This window comes from Desmodus rotundus, chromosome 8, assembly GCF_022682495.2.
Source record: "Desmodus rotundus isolate HL8 chromosome 8, HLdesRot8A.1, whole genome shotgun sequence".
Taxonomy (NCBI): Eukaryota; Metazoa; Chordata; class Mammalia; order Chiroptera; family Phyllostomidae; genus Desmodus; species Desmodus rotundus.
The window spans coordinates 65,310,250-65,334,083 of record NC_071394.1 but is presented as its reverse complement, the minus strand read 5'-3'; the positions used below and the strand labels follow the sequence as shown (position 1 = coordinate 65,334,083).

The 23,834-nt window shown below is 41.5% G+C and overlaps 1 protein-coding gene across 5 annotated transcripts in view; it reads right to left on the bottom strand.

Annotated features, from left to right (window-relative positions):
* Positions 1–399: 399 nt before the first annotated feature.
* The window catches only part of CPNE3 (copine 3), a 73,613-nt gene continuing 50,178 nt past the window's right edge, over positions 400–23,834 (bottom strand). For 4 of the 5 annotated variants that reach the window (XM_024578255.3, XM_053929538.1, XM_024578256.3 and 1 more), the window contains 5 exons: positions 22,052–22,106; positions 21,922–21,973; positions 18,168–18,301; positions 16,886–17,122; positions 12,118–15,226 (listed from right to left, as the gene is read on the bottom strand). In XM_024578255.3, the coding sequence (XP_024434023.1) occupies positions 15,110–15,226; positions 16,886–17,122; positions 18,168–18,301; positions 21,922–21,973; positions 22,052–22,106 (595 nt within the window). In that variant the 3' untranslated portion in view covers positions 12,118–15,109. Of the gene's footprint in view, positions 2,186–12,117; positions 15,227–16,885; positions 17,123–18,167; positions 18,302–21,921; positions 21,974–22,051; positions 22,107–23,834 lie in introns of those variants that run through there. The other variant, XM_045186102.3, reaches the window with a different exon arrangement.

The following is a 23,834-nucleotide window of genomic DNA, read 5'->3' as shown; positions in this document are numbered from 1 at the left end:
TCCAGACACAGAGCAGGATTTGTCCCAGCAGAGGAAAGGCCCCAGAAGATCAGAAGGGCAGCATCACCAGAGGAACTCTCAGTCACTCCCTCATAATCAGCATGGCTCCTTCTGCTGAGACTGGGGAAGAGGTGCTGACAATTGAAGTCAAAGGAAAGATTCAGCATTCAATGTCTGATTACCTTAGATGTAACCTCGCTAGTTCCCAGAGACATTGTCCCCAGTATGGTGGCTTTCATTCATGATGGGGAAAGATCTAAGTGGGACTCAGAAGCCACAAGCCAATCCTGGGCTTTGTTTCTAGAACACGGAGTGTTTTATGCGGTGGTAACAAGATTATTAAGAAACCATCCCTATTCTCTGTTCATTAGCTTCGTGCAGTTGGTAATGTTTTTTGGCTTCTTTTTTCTTGATGATGTTTCTTCCCTTCATTTGATTACCTTAGTCTTGGCTCTAACTCACTAATGTTTTGTCTTAAAAATATGTGTGTGTGTGTGTGTTAAAGTTTTGTATGGTGCTGCTAGTATCTGTTAAATGTTCTATGTATATGAATATTAACTCCTTTGGGGAAGCAGAGATGCTGGGGAGCCCATGGATGTGAGCTGACCCTGCAAAACCACCCCTGGAAGTCAGGTTCCTCAACAAGACTCACAGCCCTGAGAACATCACACTGCAGCAACATGCTGGAGAGGCCTTTGTTACATCTCCTTTGTTGGAGATGTAAACTCCAATGTTTTCCCTCAGACCAGCTGAAATGGCATCAGTCTGCTTCAGTGACCTGGCTCAACAGACTCAGATGGCAGGAATCAGATCATTTCCAACTTCTTGGAAGCAAAATGGACATTTCTCAGAACCTTTCTCAAGCATTTGCTTCAAAAGGTGCCAGATTTGACCATCAGCATTAGTAAGAAGTGATGAAGGTAGGAAGACAGACTGTACACATGTCAGACTGACATAGCTCTGTAATTTGCAGAACCTACATATATAGCCGTTTACAAAATCTCCAAGTTAATAAGGTGCACTTTAGGAAGTTGTCCTCATGAGTCAGCTAGCATTAATATAATTACTAGAGTCTCGTGCTGTGCAGAGGCTAAGAAGCCAGGCTGATGTCAGAAGTAATAACACATATACAATTCTATTCTAATAAATGCCATTAGTATACAACATTAAGTTCTATATAATAAGCCTATTCCCAAGCCCCAGAAGGTGGACACTGAATAGCATTTTTCTCAAAGAGCTTTGACAAATTCTATTAGTCAGAATGCCTAAAACATAGATGCATTTAGCAAATGATGTAAAAATCAATCGCTATAGTAAATGTAGCATTTAGCAGAGTCACCATTTTTTTAATCTTGTGTTAGAGTTCATAAAAACATGCTGTTATACAAAAGGTTGGTGGTGTTTTCAGGGTTTAAGCAAGGGTGTCCAAACTTTGGGCATCTCTGAGTCACACTGGTAGAAGAGTTGTTTTAGGCCACACTTTAAATACATTGCAAAACGTAACCACAAAAAAATCTCATAGTGTTTTAAGTAAATTTAGAATTTTGTGTTGGGCCACATTCATAGCCATCCTTGGCCACATGCAACCCATTGGCCACTATAGGGAACCTATCTGCGAGCCCTATTGGAAAGCCCATATGTGTGTGTCAGCACGCAGGACGCCAAACCCATGAATTGGCTTTTCTGTGGGAAATCAGGCCTGCATTATACCTAGGCTGCTTTGAGGCTTGCTCTTGCTAAAACTCCCTCACCCTGAGGTGAAGCATCAAATGCTTACAGCATGCATATCTTTAAAGTAACTTCCTGAAGTCTGTGCTAATTCTCCCAAGGACTGAAGTGTAACCAGACCAATTACTCTTACTGTTCCCTTGCATTTGCAACATTTTTTCCTTGTTAATCTATAGGAAGTAATCAGTAACATCCTTTCCTTTGTTATCTGTAAAAAGTAATTACCTAAAGCAAATCTGAACATAATGAATGAGAACCTTCTTTGATGTGTGCTATTAGAAAGCCAATAAAAGCCTGTCAAGGCAAGGGTCAAGGTGCTCTCTCCTTGAGAGAGTGGCCGTGCCATCCCTTTTTCTCCACAGGACTTCAGTAGACCATGTGAATTTGTTTCATCTCATCCACAACACCGTGGACACTGCTTGGCTAGAGTCCACATCAGGCCGCAGGTTGGACACCCCTGGAAGAAATGTAGAGAAATTGTTAAATAGTACCTTCTTGATAAAAGAGAACTTATGCATAGAAAGAGTGATTAGAAAATCAGAAAGAAAAGGTGAAAATAAGGCCTGAAAAGAGACTAATAATGGGGGGGGGGAGAATCCTGAACTTATGATTTTATTCTGTCCCCTTACACCCTGTAAAGAAATTAAAATAGAATACCATTGCAATTTTATGCTTTTCCTGTCACTTATTGCTCCTCTGAAACTATCATACTTCAGATACTATCATTTTCATTTTCCAATCTCTCAAACTAAGACCTCAGAATAATCAATATCTCTTCCTTTGTTTATAGAGTATCACCAAATCCTTTTCCTTTCTTAGATCTTTCTAATTATCCTTTCTTTTTCAAGGAAGCGTGGGACAGAGCCAAGGGAGATCTCTAGGGCAGAGGCAAACAGTGTTGGTCAGGTTGATGGAGTCTCAGATAGGCACCTGCCTGCCAGCTCTGTGGCTCTGCCTACCTTTCTGTGTGGGAGAAAGCTGTCCCCCAGCTCTTGGCTTGAGGCCAACCACTTCAGCTCCTCCCAGTATGCTACTAGTGCCTTTCAACCTGCTACCCCAGTGCTGGAGCTCAGAGACAGTGAGTCTGAGTAAGTTTATGTGTGGGTTCTTTAAGAAGAACTGCTTGAGACTCTAGAAGTTTCTTCCACTGACTCAACCTCTGTTAGTTTTTGCAGCCAGAAGTTATGGGGTCTTATTTTCCTGGCACTGGTGCCCTGGGCTGGGGGGCCTATTGTGGGGCTGGGACTCCTTGCTCCCAAGATATCCCTCCTGAATTTTTATCCACCACACGTGTATGTGAGACCAGCCCATTCCACATCTCCATCCCTCCTATTTTCTGGGTGGATGTGGTTTCTTTAATTCCATAGTTGTCAGACAGTGGCTTTTCCACATGAATGGCTGGGCTTGGCTCAAACTTCACAACTTTCTAGATCCTTTCAAACAAGCTGGTCTCAGTGAGCCACCAGCCCTGTACCTCTTGCTAAGTGGCCCTAGGCACTGCACGGCAGCAGCCGGATTATACTGACAGCTTGGCTTCACCTGAGAATCTCCAAGCCCAGCAAAAGTAGTAGCCATCTCAAATTGCTCTATAGCTCAGGCAGAGTGGCCCTGGGCAAAATACAGGTGGGGGCTGACCTTGCCCTGCACCACCCAGAAAACCCCAGAGCCTGCACACCTAGTAGACAACTACAGACGATGTCAAAGCACCACCACCCTTCCCCTGCACAACTGATCTTCCATGGAGGGTGAAGGATGGTGGTCAGTGGCCACAGCCAATACTTGCAACTGACTGGCCTGGCTAAATTCCTCCCATTGACCTGCCAACAGCCCTGAGTCTTAACTACAAGAGGAGGCTGTACTCAGCCCACAAGAAGGGCACACCTCGAGGACCCAGCTTGGGTGATAGGGGAGGGTGTGCCACTGGACGCTACAGGACACCTACTACACTAGGCCATACTATCAAGACAGGGAGTCATAGCAGCTGTGCCTAAGACATAGAAACAAATACACGGAAGCTGCCAAAATGAAGAGACAAAGAAACATGGCTCAAATGAAAGAACAGATCAAAATTCCAGAAAAAGAACTAAACAAAATGGAGATAAGCAATCTTCCACATGCAAAGTTCAAAACACTGATTACAAGGATGCTCAAAGAACTTAGTGAGGACCTCAACAGCATGAAAAAGATCTAGTCAGAAATGAAATAAATTTCTAATTATTGAAATAGAGAATAATTTAAAGGGAAACAACAGTAGAGGGAATAAAGCCGAGAGTAAAATCAATGACTTGGAACATAAGGAAGCAAAAAACAACCAATCAGAATAACAAGCAGATAAAAGAATCCAAAAAAACAAGGATAGTGTAAGCAGCCTCTGGGACAACTTCAAGTGGTCCAACATTTGCATCACAGGGGTGTCAGAAGAAGAGAAAGAACAAGAAATTGGAAATCTATTTGAAAATATAATGAAAGAAAACTTCCCTAATTTGGTGAAGGAAATAGACATGCAAGTCAATAATATCCAATAAAAGAGATGGGCAGTGGGGGAAATATTCAAAGTGATGAAAAAGCAGGAAACTACAGCCAAGATTGCTCTATCCAGCAAAGCTATCATTTAGAATTGAAGGGCAGATAAAGAGCTTCCCAGACAAGAAAAAACTAAAGGAGTTCATCATCACTAAACCATTATTATATGAAATTATAAAGGGACATACTCAAGAAAAGATCAAAACTATGAACAATAAAATGGCAATAAATACATACCTGTCAACAACTGAATCTAAAAAACAAAATAAGCAAACAAGAACAGAGACAGAATCATGGATATGCAGAGCATTTTGATGGTTGCCAGATGGGAGAGGTTGAAGGGGAATGGGTGAAGAGGTGAGGGGATTAAGAAGTACAAGTAGGTAGAGAATAGCAATGGAGATATAAAGTATAGTATAGGAAATGAAGTAGCCAAAGAACTTACATGCATGACCCATGGACATGAACAATGGTGTGGGGATGGCCTGAGGGAGTGCAGAGTGCTGGGTGGAGGTGGGGCAAAGGCAGAAAAATCAGGACAACTGTAATTGCATAATCAATAAAATAAAATAAAATAATAAAATAAAATACCACTGTCTTCACCCATTTTAGCTACTGTAATAAAATATCACAGACAGGTGGCTGATAAACAGCAGAACTTGACTTCTCACCACTCTGGAGGCTAGACGTCTGGAATCACAGCCCAGCATGATGAGGGAGGGCCCTCTTTCTGATTCATACAAGGCTCCTTCTTGCTGTGTCCTCATGTGGTAGAAGGGGCAAGGTATCCCTCTGGAGCTTCTTTTATAAGAGGCTCCAGAATGATCCCATTCATGAGGGCAGAGCAACTCCTTCTACTGTCCTCTTTGGGGGTTAGGATTTCAATATATAAACCTGAGAGGAAGGTACCAACATCCAAACCATAGCAATCCCTTTGACCATGTGACTTCTCTGCTCAGGGACCTATGAGTCCCTCCTACTGATGAAATCTTATTTATTCAAATGTAGTTAACACTACCCAACCAGACCCTCCATGGAAGCTAGTCTTCTTGCTTTTTCTGGATCTAGGACCTACCCTTCTTCCTCTGGCATTTCTCCCTGCCTCCTGGCAAAGTTGGAATGTGTCTCTTCTCACTTGCCTCTGCCCTATACTTCTGACTCTCTGCCAGCTGCCTCTGAAAACATCAACCCATGATGAGTCTAACCTCATGGGACTGTCTTTGCACTATAGGAAGTACCACATAGTACAGATCCATTGTTTTCTGATTTCTGCTTAATTGTAAATTATAACAAGGCAAAGATGAGCTCTTATTCTTTCTTTGTATAAAGACAGAAAGCCCAGGGTTTTTTTTAAACAGAGAGAGAATATTAATAGGAGATTCATGAAAGAAAAATAAGTAGGTAATGAACATAGAAAAGATGCTTGACTTCCTGTGCTCAAAGAAACACTGCTCAGAATAAAAATGGAATACCACTGTCTATCCATCAAATTGGGAAATATTTGAAAGCAGAAAACAATACCAAGTGCTGCCAAGTGTGAAGTTGGAGATGCCATTCTGGCAGGACTTAGCATAATCTGGCAGCACACCCTAGAACTCATCCATACTGCTTCAAAGACATACCCCAGAAAATCATCAAGCAGGTTTGCAGAGAGAAGGTGAGAGGAAAGGCATTGTTTGTAGTATAAGCAAATGGAGGCAGCTATGCTGTCTGTCCCAGGATACACCAGGGCTATGTGTGCAAAGAAGAGCAGTGTGTAGAGACATGGGGGAAGACAGTGCCTGCAGGACAAGGAGAGAGGCCGCAGGGAAGCCCACTCTCTAAGTGTCCTGATCTTGCTCCGTCCACCTCCAGAACCATGGGAAAATAAATTCTTAGTGTTCAGTGCCATGCTGTGGCATGCTGCAATGGCAGCCCTCGCAGACTAATACACTTAGTTGCAGGAATCATGGTAGGAAACAGCTGTTGGTTGGAGAAATAGGACAGAGGCACAGGAAATGGGATGAGAGGAATGTCTTGGGGATTCAAGAGGCAGTGGTAAGAAGGGCCCAGGAGCAACCATGAGTAAAATGTTGAGTCCCAGCCTTAAATGTCCTCAGCTCATTTGCTAGGTGCATAACAAGCACATTTCTCCCAAGAAATCTTAATAAATTCATTCTTCTTCATAAGGACCATAGCCTTATCATTTCCTAGTTCCTAACAGACCCCAGGTCCAGAACTTATTCTTGATAATATTAATTCCAACTTTGCTTAAAAATGTGAAGTATGAGAGAAGGGTAGGCATACAGTAAAAGATGGATGGGGAGACTTTTTCCCTACATTTTCTGATTTAAAATATTTTTTAAAGATTTTTTCCAGGATAGCATATCTAAGTTTGTGTTCAGTAAAAAGTAGCTAAGTGGAATCTCCAAATGAAACATGGATGGAGCAAGACCCAGACTCCTGAGTATACCTCTATACCTCTGCCAGGCTCCAAGGTTACTGCTGAGGTTTTTGCTAAAGTAATCTGCTTTACAATGCACAAGCCCTCCAGGTGTCAGTCTTCTATACTTTCTTCACTCTTCTCAGCTAGGAAGTGCTCACACATTCAGCTTTAGCAAACCTCAGAGGTGAGGTTCCCAGTGAGGGAGTCTTATACCCCTAAAGTCACAAAATGAAGGCAGGCTGACTACCCAGTGAGGACACTGGAAAAACTTCAGTGACGAAATTGACTGTGGGGTGTCACTGGAGTTTAGCACTTTAAACACTACATCATAAATCCCACCTTATCTTGGCCAGAGATGTAGACTGAGCTTCCCCTACATCTTTCTTCCCCACCACTGCAAACCCATCTCTCTTCTGTGGACCCCCACAGTCCATGGTCACTAGTTACATGACTAGTCAACAAGTTTCTTTTGATGATGCATAGAGCTCTAAAAGCTCTTCCCCACCCCTGCCTGGATATGACCTCAGGAGTCAGTCACCAGAGCTGTAGTGTGGAATGGGAGGGCTGAAAAGGATGTGCCCTGAGAAGCTCTCCAGAGGGAAAAAGCAAGGAGTCACTCAGCTGAAGCTCCACCCTTCACAAACAAATAGTTAAGGAAGCAAAACAATGTGTTTCTTATAGAAGTGATTTTTTTTCACTGTGGGCCTATTTATTCAACAAGCAATTTTCTCTGGCTCCCTGAAGCCATTCCCAAGTGTTATTTGCTCAAAAATGATTATAAAAATAAGCTCTTATACCAGTTTCATCAGTGGGCTTCAAAACTCAGCACAACCTTTAAGTTGTTCTCTACTTTTAAAAAGTGCCAGTTCTGCTTTACATTGTTAGATTATATCAATTAGTCTTTGGTAACAAAAACTCAGTGACTTAAAATAACATCCATGATTCTATAGTTTGCCGGTGTGGGCTAGGTTCAGCTGGTGGTTCTTCTGAGATTAGCTAATTCTGTTCCAGCATTAGTGGCTGGTTTAGCTAGGGGCAGCGAGTCTAAGAAGTCTCAGATGGGACAGCGTATCTTTAATCCATGCGGTGTCCCCTCCTCCAAAGGCTAGCCCAGACATGGAGTATGCACAGGGTTGCTAGAGAGAGAAAGTAGGAGCAAGGCTGTCAAGGTCTGGGCTCAGAATTGGTGCATCATACTATTACCAAATTACTGTAGGTCCCAGGACCAGCCAAGGGGTAGAGAAATAAGATCCACCTTCTGATGGGAGGACTGCAAATTCCCATTGCAAAAAGGGTGGATACACAGAGGGCGAAGGGTGTGGCCACTTTTACAATCTGCCACATAGAAAGGATTGCCAGATAAAATACAGGCAACAGGTAATGGATAACTTTTTAGTATAGGTATATCCCAGGCCATATTTAGGACATGTCTATACTAAAACATTATTCACTGTTTATCTAAATTCAAATTTAACTTGATGTCCTGGATTTTTAATTGTTAAATCTGGGAACACATGCCAAAATAAACAATGCCTTTCTTTATCTAAACCAGACAACTTTTTATTTATTTTTTTATCCTTACCTGAGGACATTTTTTCATTGCTTTTAGAGAGAAAGGGAAAGAGAGAAACATCAATGCGAGAGAGAAGCATTGACTGGTTGCTTCCAGTAAGCACCAAGACCCTGCCTGGATAGGGGATCAAACCCACAACCTAGGTACGTGCCCTGACTGGAAATTGAACCCACAGCCTTTTGGTTGTAGGACACTCCAACCAACTGAGCCACACTGGCCAGGGCTAACTAAAAGAGACAACTTTAAACTTGAAATTAAAGTGTAAACTACACCAAGTGTTGTATCAGAATCCATTAAAAATCTCTAAGTACAGCCACAGAAAAGGAGTAACTGGGCCCTTCTCCATATTCTAGGAACCATCTTTGGCTAAACACTGGCATTAAATAACCATAAAATAATATATAGCAGACTCTGTTTCATTTCAGTTATACATTAGGTGTAACATTGCTACATAGAACACCAACAGAAGAGTGTACTTTCATTATTTTGGGCCTATTCTGTATTTATAATAGTTCTTCTACTTTCCTATGAGGAATTTTTTTAAATCTTTGAAAGACATTAATCATTAATTGCTATGGAATTTATTATATTGAATCAGACCAAAGGTACTTAAAATATGAAATTATATTCATATTTTTAATTCATATTTTAAGTAACTTATCCTTACACTGTAGTAAAAATTGATGTTTTCCTCTATGAGTTTTTATTGGCTGTATTTTTCCTGCTATAACTTTTCTGAGTACAAGTGATGGTGCAAAGGTCAAATAAAATGCTTCATTAAGCAATACAACCTGACATTTCTTGACAACAGCTTCCTCGGGGGAGGAAAGGGAGGCACCCTGAAATGCAATAACACCCCTTACTGCTACTCTGCTCCTCCAGTCACTCTGCACACAATGACTGTACAGAAGTACAGGGACCCTGTCTCCCCACAATCCTGAGTAATGAAGAATTCAGGCCCAGGGCATGCTGAGGCATGTTAACAATTCTTTGATGCAGTTTATTGTACCCAGCTTTATACAAATCTGCCTCTGTTGTTTATTTCAGAATCTTAGACTCTAAAGGGAATTTAAAGATTCCCACTACCAGGCCCTGTTACACAAATCACAAAACAAAATCCTGTGCCCAGGATCACTGCAGAGGGCAGCACAGCTCAAGGAAAAAGGTACCACACTATCTCAAACATGAAGATCCTGGATGTATAAGTAGCTTCCACGTCAAGAAGGACTTTTTCAAATAATACATTCCCCAAGATTTCATGGGGCAAAATGGCAGTCAAGTCTGACATGTTAGGATATTTATATTCCATATCAGAAAAGAAAGTTTCAGATTTCGCTTGTCCTTCAGAAAGGGACTAAACATAGTTCACTAAACTAGGAGTATGAAAAATTATTACAGTTGGAACTCTGCTGTCCCATGTGTAAAATGAGTAAAGAGATTCAGTTATGAAATAAAAAGGATTTTACAGCATGTGTATCATCAATATTGACAGCCCAGCCACTTTCTGACTTCAAGACACTGTCTGTTTCTTTATCTGGGACTCCTCTGGCTTCATCATAGAACCTGATGTGACCTTCGATTTCCATGTCTGTTAGGGAGAGCCGCCTAAACGCTGCACTTTTCTCTGGGCCCTGGGAATGCAGGAGTGAACAAAATGAACAAAAAGCCCTGCTTTCTCAGCACTTGCACGTGAATGAACGAAGATGACAAGAAACCATGAAAGTAAACCCTGAACAAGGAAGAAGGGTAGAAAGTACTGGGGAACGGGGCACAATTTTAAATAGGGTGGCAGTGACACTGAAGACCTGCAGGAATGAGGGAGCAGGCTGCCAAGTGAATAGAGACCTGTAGACGGGCTAAGAGTACACCAGGCACATCCCCACCAGAGCAAGAAAGTCCACGAAGGACCAGGCAGAGATGGTAGGAGATATATATGGAAGAGGAGCAGAGTCCACACCAGAAACATGTGGAAAGATGGCAGGGTTTGTAGACTGAAGGTGCCAGTGGAGAATGATTGGCGGGAGCTGTTGTGGAGTAGTGGGAGTGAGCTGGAAAGTGTGTTGTTAGTGGGAGACCAAGTACTTGAAATTGAGATTCAGAGGGGCTTGTTAGGTATAATGAAGAGGTCCAGGGCATGACCTCAGGGGTGGGCCAAAGTGAGGTGGAGAACAAGATGATCACCAGAAGGAATGGAGCTGATCTGATCTGATGATGAGTCCAAGCTGGAGGTTTTCAGAGGCAAATCCTACCTGAAGCAGAAGGGGGGCATTTACCTGCCTCCATACAGAGTGGGAGGTCTACTTGAGAGGGTGAGAGGGTTGCTAGAGGAAGTGAGTTTCCACTGGAAAGCCAGGGGTTAATTAAAATAAAGAATGATCAAGTGCAGAGGGAAGGGACTTCTTTGGGAAAGGACATAGCTAATGAATGACACAGCTCCAGGGCACAGAGGATGTGGTCAGACAGGGCTACAGAGGAGCCACAGGAAAGGTCTTGCTTTGTGAGGACTGCAGGGCTGTCCTGGGTCCCTGGGAAGCCAGACAGCAATGACTGAAGGAGGGGGCAGCTGGTCCCTTCGGCACTGTTCCGAGCTCCCCTTTGTGCTCAAAATCTCCACGCCTGGAGGCAGAAGACATATCACCCAGCACAAAAGGCTGCCTCATCTTTGCTCCAGTTGTTTTCCTGTCACATGCTGTCTCCTTTTTCCTTAGATGGTAAGCTCTTTGAGGTCAGTTAGAAATTTCACTCCTTGTGACTTCACCTGTTGGTTTGCAGTACTAACTCTAACTCCTGAAATTCTTCGGAGTCCAGTGCTGGAAACAGGTGCTGGTAAAAATCCAGTGCCTGGTGAGTCCACTTGTGGATACACCAAAGATCCTCTGGCTGTCCTTCCCCTGTTGCCAGAAGGCATGACCTCTTACAGTACTTGTTTCACTGATCACTTCTTAGGAGGAAAAAAGCAATAGCCAAGCTAAAGAATCATTCTCCAAGGACACTGTAACCTGATGTGAGGTTTCTGGAGAATTTGGCCAAAAACAGCCACACTTAGTGACAAGTGCCAAGGGTGCCCATCTTGCTAAAAGCAAGGTTTGGCATCCTGGGGATCTGTGTCAGCATCAGGCATGAGATGCTTCATGAGATATGGCACTAACATATCTGGAGGTGGAGGCAGATTGTGGCAGAAAAAGCAGAATTCAGAACCTGACCTACAATCAGACACTGAGCAAGTGTATGAAGCAAGACCCATCATCCCTTTGTTGAAGTGCTTTCAGTGGCAGCTGTGACCATTAGCCTGAGTCTGTACCCCCCTGCATGCCCCAGATGGCCCCAGATGTGACCCCACCACCCTGCACTATATATTCCAGCAAATTTAAATTTCTTTCCTAAAACATTTCTCTCCATACTTGCTGTTGACTTGACGACTTCACAAGTGCTTTTAAACTTCTTCGCCCAGCTAACTTTCAGGTCACAGCTTAAAACCACATCCTCAGGGAAGTACTCCTTGCTGGCTAGGTGGAGCAGGTCTCCCTACGATATATTACATCACACACTGATCTCATGTCCCCATAACACTCATTTAATATTCTCTTTCTCCCCACTCCCAATCCACTATTTCTATGAATGCAGCAACTGTGGCTGCCTCAGTCACCATTGTATCCCCAGGGCCTTGCCCAATGAATGCAACAGAAGTAAAGCAAAAAAATTTTTTAAGTTAAGTGGATATACTGTCCTGCTTAACACGACTTGTAAAATGTGAGAAGCATTATTTCCCAGTTCATTCTAGCTATAAGCTAAGAACCTTTCCCTTCTATACCCAGAAAGTATCTGGAATGCAGTCAACATCTTTTAAATTAATAAACCCCACAAAATGTTAACATCACTCAAACTCTTTAATTCAGTAAAATATGGAATACAGGCCACTTAACATACTACATTCACTTTATTTCTAACTTTGCTGATAGTTTTGATAACATGTAGAGAAGAATAAAAATGAAAACAAGGCATTATTGTAGCACATCAAGAAATATCTTTATCCAAAGGGAATTCAAATGGAAGATATGCTTAACATCAACTAATAGACAAGGTCCAGCATAAATAACGCCCTTATTTCATTACAAACTCTTTTATTACAAAATCAGATGCATGTAATTCTGTAACAAACAATACCACAGTCAAACACACCATGTGACATTTTAGGTGAAATGTTCAAATTAAAACTATAAATTATTACACCCATATTATTACCCTACCAACCACAGTCAAGCAGGCCTTACTTCTGCCAGACCCTGTATTTGTAACTTATATACTTATTGTCAAGGATGATATCCAAACAGCACAAAACAGTTCTCGCAATCACAGCCTTGCTTGTGTGTCACTTCCATGACTGTCAACTGCATATTTGGAGAGATTGACCAAGATGACTTTCCAGGAGATACACAAACAAGGCAAAGCATGAGGATGAGGCATACTCAGCAGTGGGCTCTGAACCTGCTCAGAGACAGCAGTCAGGTATAAGCTTTGGACCCAACTCTACGCCTCTGTGACCTGACAGTGCTGACTGGTATACTGTCCTCTCCATACAGGCATGTGTGAGAAATAGTGCGTCCACCCAGGGCACCGTCACCCCAGCATATGCTTGTAACCTGTCTGGTTATTGTTTCTTTAAATGCACTTTAAGTACTAATGGCACTTGAATGAATGGAGGCACAACAGGGTAAGGGGCTATTTTAATATAAAACAATAGTAAATCACACACAATGAGGTAAAATATAAGAATTGTACAGACTTTATAAAATAATTTACAAATTGTAACTGCTTTTATTCCAAACTACAAGAAGGTATCCATTACCCTAATTTGCCAGAACCACAGTTCTTATGAGAAACAGCATCTATTGATGAATTTGATCAAAAATGAATAATAAATAATTTAAAAAAGGAATAATTCTGGTTAAAACCAGAATATGACATTGTGAAGATCAAATCAGTTGCACAGTAGTGTCCAAAGTACTGTGATCTGGGCAGTGGATCGATGACCAGTCACACCCAGTGGTCCCTAGTACCAGTTAGTACCCCATGCAGAAGATGCTGGTGCTGCAGGGCTGGTTAGCATTAGGGAGTACAGAGGGGCTTGGGAGTGTGTTTAAAAAAGAAAACTCTGAAAACCACGGCAATATACATGTGTTGCATCCAAGCCAAATAAAATTAGAACACAGAACAAGAAAAGCTCCAAACTTGGAAGAACCAGGTATTTCACAGAACACGAGATACAAGCTTTGGTGCAAGTTTCAGGACTGAATGGCATATTAGCATAGCCCTGGATGCATCCACTTGAGGATTTGTGATCAATATGAAGTTTTTAATGTTGGATTATTAAAGATGATTGGCCAATATACAGATACGCGCAGTACTTGGCACAAGGGTCCTTGATAACTATTGCTGAATCTATTTTGATGATAACATGTTTGCTTAGTAATATGTTATAAAGGGGAAAAATCAGGGGGAAAAGCATGTAAAGTGTACTCTATCTTAAGGTAGAAGTTGTACTTTTTAAAGTTATAACAGGTTTTATGCTTTTTTAAATGTTTTCTTCCTTTTTTAAAAAAGATTTTATTCATTTATTTTTAGAGAGAAGGGAAGGGAGAGAGAAAATGAGGGAGAGAAACATTGATGTGAGAAAGAAATACTGATCGATTTCCTCTTGCACATGCCCCACTGGGAACCAAACCCACAACCCAAACATGTGCCCTGACCAGGAATGGAATCAGCAACCTTTCGGTTTATGGGACGATGTTCCAACTGAGCTATACTGGTCATGGCAGGTTTTATGCTTAATACAGTACATTCTGGGCTTCGGAAATAGCACATTATTAAAATGGAAAACATAATTTTGATTCATTGATAACCATTGTCGTGAATTTAAAACTCAGAGCAAAAATGTTACTTAAAAAAAGGAGAAAATATCTAAATGATTATATACAAATTAACATATGTGACCTTAGCAAGCAAAGTATAAAACTGTCCTTTCTTAATAAGCATAGTCTTTCTTAAGTGAGAAGGAAATAGAATTCTGAGTCAGTCCTCATAGTTTTCCTGGACAAAGCAATCTTAGCCATTAAGAAAAAAAACAGTGAAAATGTTCTAGTAATGAAGATTCTAGGACAAGCTATTGCCAGCAGTTGCAGACCCTGAGCTCATGGACCTCATGGACAGTGTTCCACATACACCAAAAGGACTGAGTAGTAAACACAGATGGCCACTTACACAAGGATGAGGTCGCTCACTGTGTCAAAACGACTGGGTGTGTGCCTTGTCATTCAGCACTCTGCAGGAAGTCCTGGTGCCTGCTGCTGCACTGTGAACTGGGCCATGAACTGGACCATGTCTACCCTGCCACAAACTCAGGTGCAGGTGGGGGCACTGGTAGCCTCTGGAAAAGCACTGAACTGTTATAGGAACAAATACAGCGTCACCTACTTTGAGAAGCCTTGTCACCAAGATGGACATGGTCTTGTGACACACAAAGCACAGCAACCTGAAATTGCACCACCCCAACAGGTTTTCATTTTTTCTATTGACGAACATTCAAAATGGCATTTTCACCCTATGAAAGCAAACAATTAAAACAACAAAATTGGCTTTCCTCACATGAGTGTCTAATCCAAACAGCCTGACTGCAATTACTAGAAGTCACAAGCAACCACTGAATTGATTAGGCAAAGATTAAATTAGCACTTTTCCTCCAAAAAAAGAGTAAAGAGAATGCTTTAAGTAAATGGAATACAAAGAAAACTAGGTTCACATCCTAAATGATGGTTTGAAAGTATGTGACATCATGTCCATGATCAGGGGAGGCAGGAGAGATTTCACTTGGTGGCAGTAGCAGAGTTCTTGGGAGGAAGGAGCTTGTACGTGTTGAAGTAGCCCACCACCTGCTGGGGGATCTCCGCCAAGACACACTGAGCCAGCGCCTCTTTGGGAGCCTAATGAAAACAGTCAGATTACTACTTTAGCAACCGAATGTTTCCTGCTCTTCTAATGAAGACTAAGAATACCACACGAGTCTGTAAGGAGGAGCAATCCCCATTCCTAGGCCTGCATCTTGTCTTAGGAACAGTCCAAGAACATGGAATAAGCTAAAGAATGCTTTCTATCCCACTGACATTTATCAAGTTATTTCCTGGTGTGTGATGACTTTTTGTTGTCATTGTTCTTTAACTTTTAAATGTGGGTCTTTCATTCACTAGGTATTAATTTTTTTAACTTTTTATTTTGAAATAATTATAGATTTATAGGAAGATGCAAAAATAATACAAAGAAGTCCCATGTATCTACATGCAGTTTCCTCCAAAGGTAACAGCTGCTATAACAGGACAATGTCAAAACCAGGACAGTGACATTGGTACAGTTCACACACCTTAACGAGATTCACTAGTGTCGCATGCTCTCATATGTGTGTTTTTGCATGTGTGCACACGCAGCTCTATGTGTCCATCATCTGGACAGATCTGTGTAACCATCACCACCATCAAGATACATAATTGTTTCATCACCACAAATACCCCCAATATCTCATACCCTGCCCACATCTTGCCCTCTACATAGCTGGTGGGGATATACAATGGCACAGCCACTCTGGAAAAGTTTGACAGTTTCTTTAATAATTAAACATGCAACAATCATGTGGTCCAGCAACTGCACTTCTGGGTATTTATCCCCGAGAAATGTTCACACAAAACCTGTATGCGGGCCCTGGCTGGTGTGGCTCAGTGGATTGAGCGCCAGCCTGCAAACCAAAGGGTTGCCAGTTGGATTCCCAGCCAGGGTACATGCCTAGGTTATGCGCCAAGTCCCTAACTGGGGGCGCATGAGAGACAACCACACATTGATGCTTTTGTCCCTCTCTTTCTCTCACCTTTTTTCTAAAAATAAATAAATAAAATCTTTAAAGAAATTTAGAACAAACAAAAAAAACCCATATGCAATGTTAATGGAAGCTTTGCGTGCAATAGGCAAAACTAGAAACTGAAGACATTCTTCAAACAAACTGGTGCACCCATAGTACGGAATACTGCTCAGCAGTGAAAAGGAATAAATGCAGCAGCTTGGCTGAGTGAAAAAGTCAGTCCCAAAGGTTACATGCTGTATGATTCCATTTCTATAAGAGTCTTGAAATAACAAAATCATATAAATGAAGACCAAATTAGTGGTTGCCAGGGGTAAGGAGGGATGAAGGGGGGAGGGCATAGGGGTGGCTATGAGAGGGCAACATGGGGGATCCTATGGAGTGGGAACTTGCTTATATCAATGTACCAGTTTTACAAGATGTTACCATTGGAGTAAACTGGGTAAAACAGTCTCCTGAGAGATTTTCATCAAATCAACTTCCAGTTTGGTAAATTCATCACATACTTGTACAGAGTTTTTCTGTTGTCAGAGAGGTAAAGATGTAATATATTTTAAGATATTCACAACAACACTGGTTTAATGGTTTATCACACAGACAGTAAGAGGCAGTGTACAACTTGAAGTGAAACCACCCTCTCTGATCAGGGCTCTTCAAATGGAACATTCCCGCACCTGCTCTAGCACCTGCTCAAGCATCTGGTTGTAGACTGGCAAGTAGAAGGAATGGTACTCACGCTCTGGAACTGTCTGAAAGGCACAAACTGGACAATGTCTCTGATAGCAGCCTCGCCTGACGGGGAACGCAGACTCCCACTGTCACCGTCCAAAAATTCCATGGCACTGAAGTCAGCGCTGCCCACCCCAACTATGATGATGGACATGGGCAGCTTGGCGGCATTGACGATAGCTTGCCTGGTCTCATCCAGGTCTGTGATCACACCATCCGTGATGATTAGGAGCACAAAATATTGCTGCCAAAGAGAACAGTAGTCTAGTGAGCAGCTCAAGCTCGCGCGCAATAAAGGCAACGGCTGCTGACATCAGCCCTTCAATGAGTCATTAGTGTCCTTCTTGCTTGTTTTCCTTGCCAGTCTCCACCTAGGACACCATCTAACAATATTCTGAGATCTCTGATGACAAGGGAATTTACCGACAGAAATGCTGCCGGTTCATTAAAGTGTAACAGACCACAAAATAGGGTGAGCATAAATTCATGGGAGCAAGACATGGAAAATCACAGGAATAATCATACTGACTTAGCTAAAGCATTAGATCTGTCAAACTACCAGGCAAGGGAGCAAGTAATAATTCCGATGAAAAGCAAGAGAATTGTTTATCATACAAAATTCACTTAAAAAAATGGATATGGTTGGGGGTGGCGGTAGGGGACACTCTCACTTCTGTCCTGTCTGACCAATCTTTTCAGAGAATTGTAAAATGTTATGTAAAGTTGTGACTCCATCATTTGGTTCATTCAAGTCTGGAATGGGAGTAAGATTTGTAACAATAGTTAAATGTGCTGAGTGTTCACTATGGCCAAGACCCTGTGTACTTAATACGAATTATCTTATTTCACTCTTTGGACAACTGTATGAAGTAGTCATCCCTACCTGATTCATCAGAATACTGAAGCTAAGAGAGATATAGCATCTAAGGTCTTACAGATAAGGGCTGTCTGATACAAAACTTTTTAGTACAGTGAGCAATTCTGCAAAAGCAATTCAAGTTGTAAGTAATTAGATTATGTGTTAGGTCTACCTTTATTTGGGGGTATGGGGGGTAGAACCAACTTAAAAAATTAATTCAAGAGACAGAGAAAAGACTCATGGGTGCAAGGGCTGCTTGTTCTTGCCTTGTTTGTAATGATCACTAATACAACAAGTGTTACTCCAAAACTGAGGTTGACTGTACCATCACTTTGCTTTTTTCCTCTGTAGCACAACAGTCAAAACAACAGATAAGTGGCACTAGGAGCAACTATGACCCACAACTCCATGCTCTGGTGACAGCACTTACTGAAGCTGTCTGCTGCTGTGTAGCTGCAGCAGCAAACCTGGCCACATGGTTGATGATTGGGGAGAAATTTGTGGGTCCATAGAGTTTTATCTGAGGAAGGCATGCCCGATAAGTCTCCACGATGCCTTGGATACCTAGACCAGAAAAGCAGTATTAAACATTTTCACATGCAATACAACTGTTCATTATTCACCACCTAATTTAATTATATGTACATATCAACATACAGTGCTTTCAATAGTTAGAAGTTCTATATTAAGGAGTTCCTCTAAGCTATATACAGGAGTGGGCAAACGTAGGCTTACACTCATGAGCATGCAAAACAGTGTTTATTCTTGTATTATTAATTACTTCTTGTATTATTTTCTGTACGAACAACTGTAAACCTACTCATGCCCTACCCCACCCAGTATATCACACACATCCATAGCTTTGCTGCATCTCAAAATCCAATAAACCCTCCCCTCTCCTAAGAGAAGGCATTAATTTTCATCTTAGCAAAATTATTCATTAATCTATACTAGGATTGTTACAGTGCTTGATTTTAATGCGTTTTAGGAATGAAACTCTTATGTAAAAAGAGCTGTGAAAGAGCTGCTGCATCATAAAACTGACTTAAGAGGTGAAAAAAAAAGTGACTGACTAGATACAAAAGTATATGTATGTGGCCAGAGGCCCCACAAAAATGCCAGCTGGCTATAATCCTACTGGTAATTCCAGTCCAGGGTTTCCTCGATGACTTACGGCAGCAATTTCTAAGCAGTGTGCTGCAAGAATTTTTAAAACATGAAATACCTGACTGTTTAGTCTGGGGCAACTGACCTCTTTTCCCTTAGATTGTCAAATAAAAAAAATATTGCCCTGGCAGGTTGGCTCAGTGGATTGAGTGCTGGTATGAACCAAAGGGTCGCTGGTTCGATTCCCACTCAGGGCACATGCCTGGGTTGTGGGCAAGGTTCCCCAGTAGGGGGCGCTTGAGAGGCAACCACACATTGATGTTTCCCTCTTTACCTCCCATCACCTCTCTAAAAATAAATAAATAAAATCTTAAAAAAAAATGACAACAGCCAACACAACAATTGCCATCCAGTGTGAATGAATCAAAATTATACCTTTTTTGTCAGATAGGCAACATAATATATTTTTTGGTGTGCTGCAGAATTTTAGTAATTAGCTTATGTGTGCCATGAGATGAAAAAGGCTAAAAATTGCTGACTTAGAGGTCAAGCATGGCATGACGAGCTGCAGAACTCCACATACCCACTTCTGGGTCAGTGTCACACTCCACTGCAGGTTTTGGGCACTTCAGGGCCTGCTAGGGTGCTGTGTGCTGGGTCTGGGCAGGACCTGGACCAGCTGTGAGCTGTGCATGTTAGTGAATGGGACATCGACGTCTCAAAAGACCCACTGTTTGCTTTCCCTCTGCCACAGAGCAGTGCACCCCAGAGAGTGGCTGCTCCTTTGGCCCAAGTTCCAGACAGAGAAGAAATAGAGCAGACCTACAGCCCAGTGATAAGTGAAGCTGAGTAAGTCACTGAGATCTGGAGACTATTTATTATAGCAACACAGCCTGGTGAAAGCTGAATAACATTCCTGGTAAAAGTGCTGCTGATGCTGATATTAGCGCCACACATGCACCTACTGATTCTGCCCCAACATTAGAGTCAGACACGGGTAAGATACTGGAACCTCTAGAAATTCCCTCCAATACTTGCTGAGATCATCAAGTAATCTTCCTCAGAAGACTGTTGATATAAAACCCAAACACGTTTCTTGCTTAAAAATGTGCAAACAGAACACAGAGTAACAGAAGAGAAGCATGGACTTGGTTTAAAAGCTTCAGAGAAGCAAGTCTCTCCCCTTAAAATTGTAGAGTTCCCATAAACTACCCTTAGTCACTTTGCACTTAGAAATGAGCTCATGAACAGCCCTTAAGAATATAAGATCGATATGTAGAGGAGATTCTACGTGCAAAGATGAGGCTGTAACCAGGGTCAGTCAGTCCGCTCATAACAAAAATCATATTGACACAGACGAGCAGCAGGATGCTACTGCAGTGACCCATGCTGTGGATAATTGAGTCCATAACCATAGCAATAATAGCTTCTTCCACTTCTGTCATCTTAGTTTGCTCTTCGGTCTGAAGGTGTACAAACTGTTAATTAAATTTCTTCACAGATATCAAGTGCCTTCAGTTCCTCCACTAAGGTTGAATTATGCCGAAATCTTTCCTTTGCATTACAGGAACAAGCAAGACATGTTATTTATTTCTGGGCAAATAAATTCCATGATTAATTTGGAAAAGAAATTCAACTTCCCCTTGCTTTAAAATAAAGCTGTCTTTTTTCTGCACAGCATCTCTTTTGTCTAAAACCAAATGGATTTTTTCCTGACTGTAAACCAGAAGTAGAAAAGCTGCACTTCATGGCAGCCTAAAGATGGGCTTATATTACTCAGAGTAAATGAACTTCTAAAATAAATTATCACATAAGTTATCCATATTCGTTGGTAATAAACAAAACTTACAGATTCCAAAGACTTTCTGATTTCATCTTAAGCAGAAAACACATTTCTTGAAAAGAATAATATTCTCAGTTTCAAATGGCTATGGATATAAAAGGTCACCACCAAGCCACTGAAGTGTATCAAAGGAGCACTGAATTAATCTGTGTGGAAAAAGTGTTCCAGAAAAAGGAGAAACCCTGATACAAAGTCTCCCAACACCATGTTCACACGCTTCTATTGTACCTTGTGAACAGAAGGAGAGGACAGGCTCTTTTGTTCAAATTCCATACATTTTGTAATTGTCAAAAGGACCCATTGCAGAAAGTCAGCTTATTGTGTACAATTTTAAGCCTCTATCCCCACCTTCTTTTCTTCCTCCAAACTTAATTTTATGGGAGAGTTGGCATTCTAGGTTAATTGCTCAATGGGGTAAAGGAGGAAAGCACTTGGATATCTTAAGTATTAGGAAAGCTGAACCACAAACGTTGGCCTTTACTTCCTGCACAGAGGGAAGCTGTTCCTGGAGCCGAGCCCTTTGCTCCTCAAGCCACCCACCCACTCATGGAAGACTGAGCACAAGCAACTTGGTGCTGGATACTTTCCTCACAGAGTATCTGCTCCTCCGAGAGGAGCTTCAAAAGACTCATATACTGAACTACTCATTTCACTGAAGGGTCAACTTATACATGAAAGGAATATGACTGTATTTATTGACCTAGTCTCAAGATTGAGAATTCTGTTGTTCTATTAAACAAACCTCTTAAAGCAGAAGAACTTAGCCTGAGATCTTTATCATCATAATAGTGATGTCACCACTTTCACCAACTGGGTGCAATTCTTCTGCTTTATGTGACAGAAAGGTAAATACATCACAAAAGAAACCTAGAGTACTAGCTGGGTGACTCAGTTGGCTGGAGCATCATCCCATTTACCTAAAGGTTGTGGATTCAATCCCCAGTCAAGGCACATACCTAGGTTGTAGGTTTGATCCCTGGTTGAGGCATGTACAGAAGACAACTGATTGACATTTCTCTCTCACACAGATGCTTGTCTCTCCCTCCCTCTCTCTCTCTCTCCCCAGCCCCTTCCTCACTCTCTAAAATCAATGAATAATATCCTTCGATAAGAATTAAAAAAAAAAAAAAAAAGAAACCTAGAGAGGGAATCTGAGTAGCTTTAAATCACAAGAAAAAACCAAATACCGGTGAGGTTCTCAGTTTACAATGTCCTTGTGGGTTTTTTAACTCACCATTACAGTAGGGGTTGGATGGATTAAAGTTCATGGGAAATTCATGCGAAACCTGAAGAGGAAAGAGGGGCTGATGAGGCTGGTTTTGCTTCTGTAGGAGACAAATCTTTAAGTTGGGATTTCCTCTTACCTGCCACTGAGGAGGTATCTGGGCTCCAAAGCCAAAAGCTGGAAACATCTTATCACTAAAAAGAAAATTTTAAAAAAGGTAAAGGTTGTTTTTTTTTTGAAAGTAGAGTTTTATCTTTACTCATATTAAAACCAATAGGAGCTTCTTTTTAAAAAGTTTAAAATCTTTAAAAGACGATAAAACAAGGATTACCCATAATAATCAGAGAAAAAAACGTTAATGCATGGCTATTCTCATTCTCAATATTTTTATGTGCTTTGAGGGAGAAAAATATCTCTTTACATACCTTTATAAAAATGGGGTTCATATTCCTATATTTTATAACATTATTTTCTACTTATTATTTCATTGAATAAACATGTAATCCCAAAGCCCTAAAAACCATAGGTTTTTCATTTGTTTACAGCAAACTCATGTGGCAGTAAAACCTGAGCTCAACTCATGTGGGATGATTTGCAGCCACGTAATAGGATTATTCATACACCGGCCACATAAACATGGTACAAATGCCACATACAAAACTCTCAAATTTATGCAGCGAACAGTATGACTATTTGGCCCCAGCAGTTTAGGAATAAGGGGCATGGACCTGGATCTATAGCGGCCTGTGGATGGTGCGAGTATTCCCTGTGTGGACTTCTCCCTGCATCCTGCCACATAAATAAACCTCGGCAATGAACAAGCTCATTTCCTACCAGTGACATCCTTCTCCATGTAAATTCTAACAGCTCTTCTTGTGGACTGAACCTACATAACATGTCAGATCTTTTCCCAGTTTATAATCTGTCTCTTTGTTTACAGTATCTTCCCCTTCATAGTATTAATATTAATATGAACAAATAAAGTTTTTTTCATGATTTCTGCTTCCTCACTGCCAGACTGTGAGCAATCCACATCTATTTTTCTGTGGGAATGTTCAGGGTTGTCTTTGCTGTTAAACATGGCCCATCTGGAAAAGTCTGGAACCAGATATGATGCAGACCAATACTTGCCCATTTCCATTTCCATTCTCCACTTCGTAACAGGCCACCCAAGCCAGAGCCCACTCAGCTGACCCAAGCTCCTCGGCCAGGACAGCGGGAACATAAGTCATCTGAACAGGCCCCTGGGAAGGATGCACACGCACCCCAGCTCCCTCATCTTCCACTGCTGGAGGACCCAGGACCCACCACAGCTGCCTGACCCCAGGGTGGATGTTACAGGTTGAGGAAGGTAGAGCTGCCCTGTCAGTATGAGCTACTCACCTCTACCCATGAACACAAAAGGGAAACCTCTATTTGGTCAAAACCACTTTGTTTTTACATGTCTAGTTCAGCAGTTTTGCCTGTAATTTATACGGAATAGTATCCTAACCAAATTGAGTTCTTGTCCAGTTTGACTGCTGTTGCAGCCCTTTTCCCCTGAAATGACACCTCTATCAAATGCCAAGTTCAAATACACACTTGGGTCTATTTCAAGACTGTTTGCTTTGTTACACAGGACATATGCTAGTTCCATAATCGTAACTCATATGCCTTTAAAATGTTTTACTACCTAGTAGAACAAATTCCGTTTCTTTTTTTTTTTTCCTGAAAAATTTCTTGGTTATTCTGATTCATTTTCCTTCTAGAAAATTTTAAGAATTATTTTGTCAGGATTCCAATGCAACTTTGATTAAAGTTGATTAATTTAAGGAGACTTTATATCTTATATCATTATGGCATCTGTATGTCTAGAATCGTGGGATATCTTTCCATTTAAACAAGTCTTCTGTCTCTTAGTGCAATTTTGTAGTTTTCCCTCA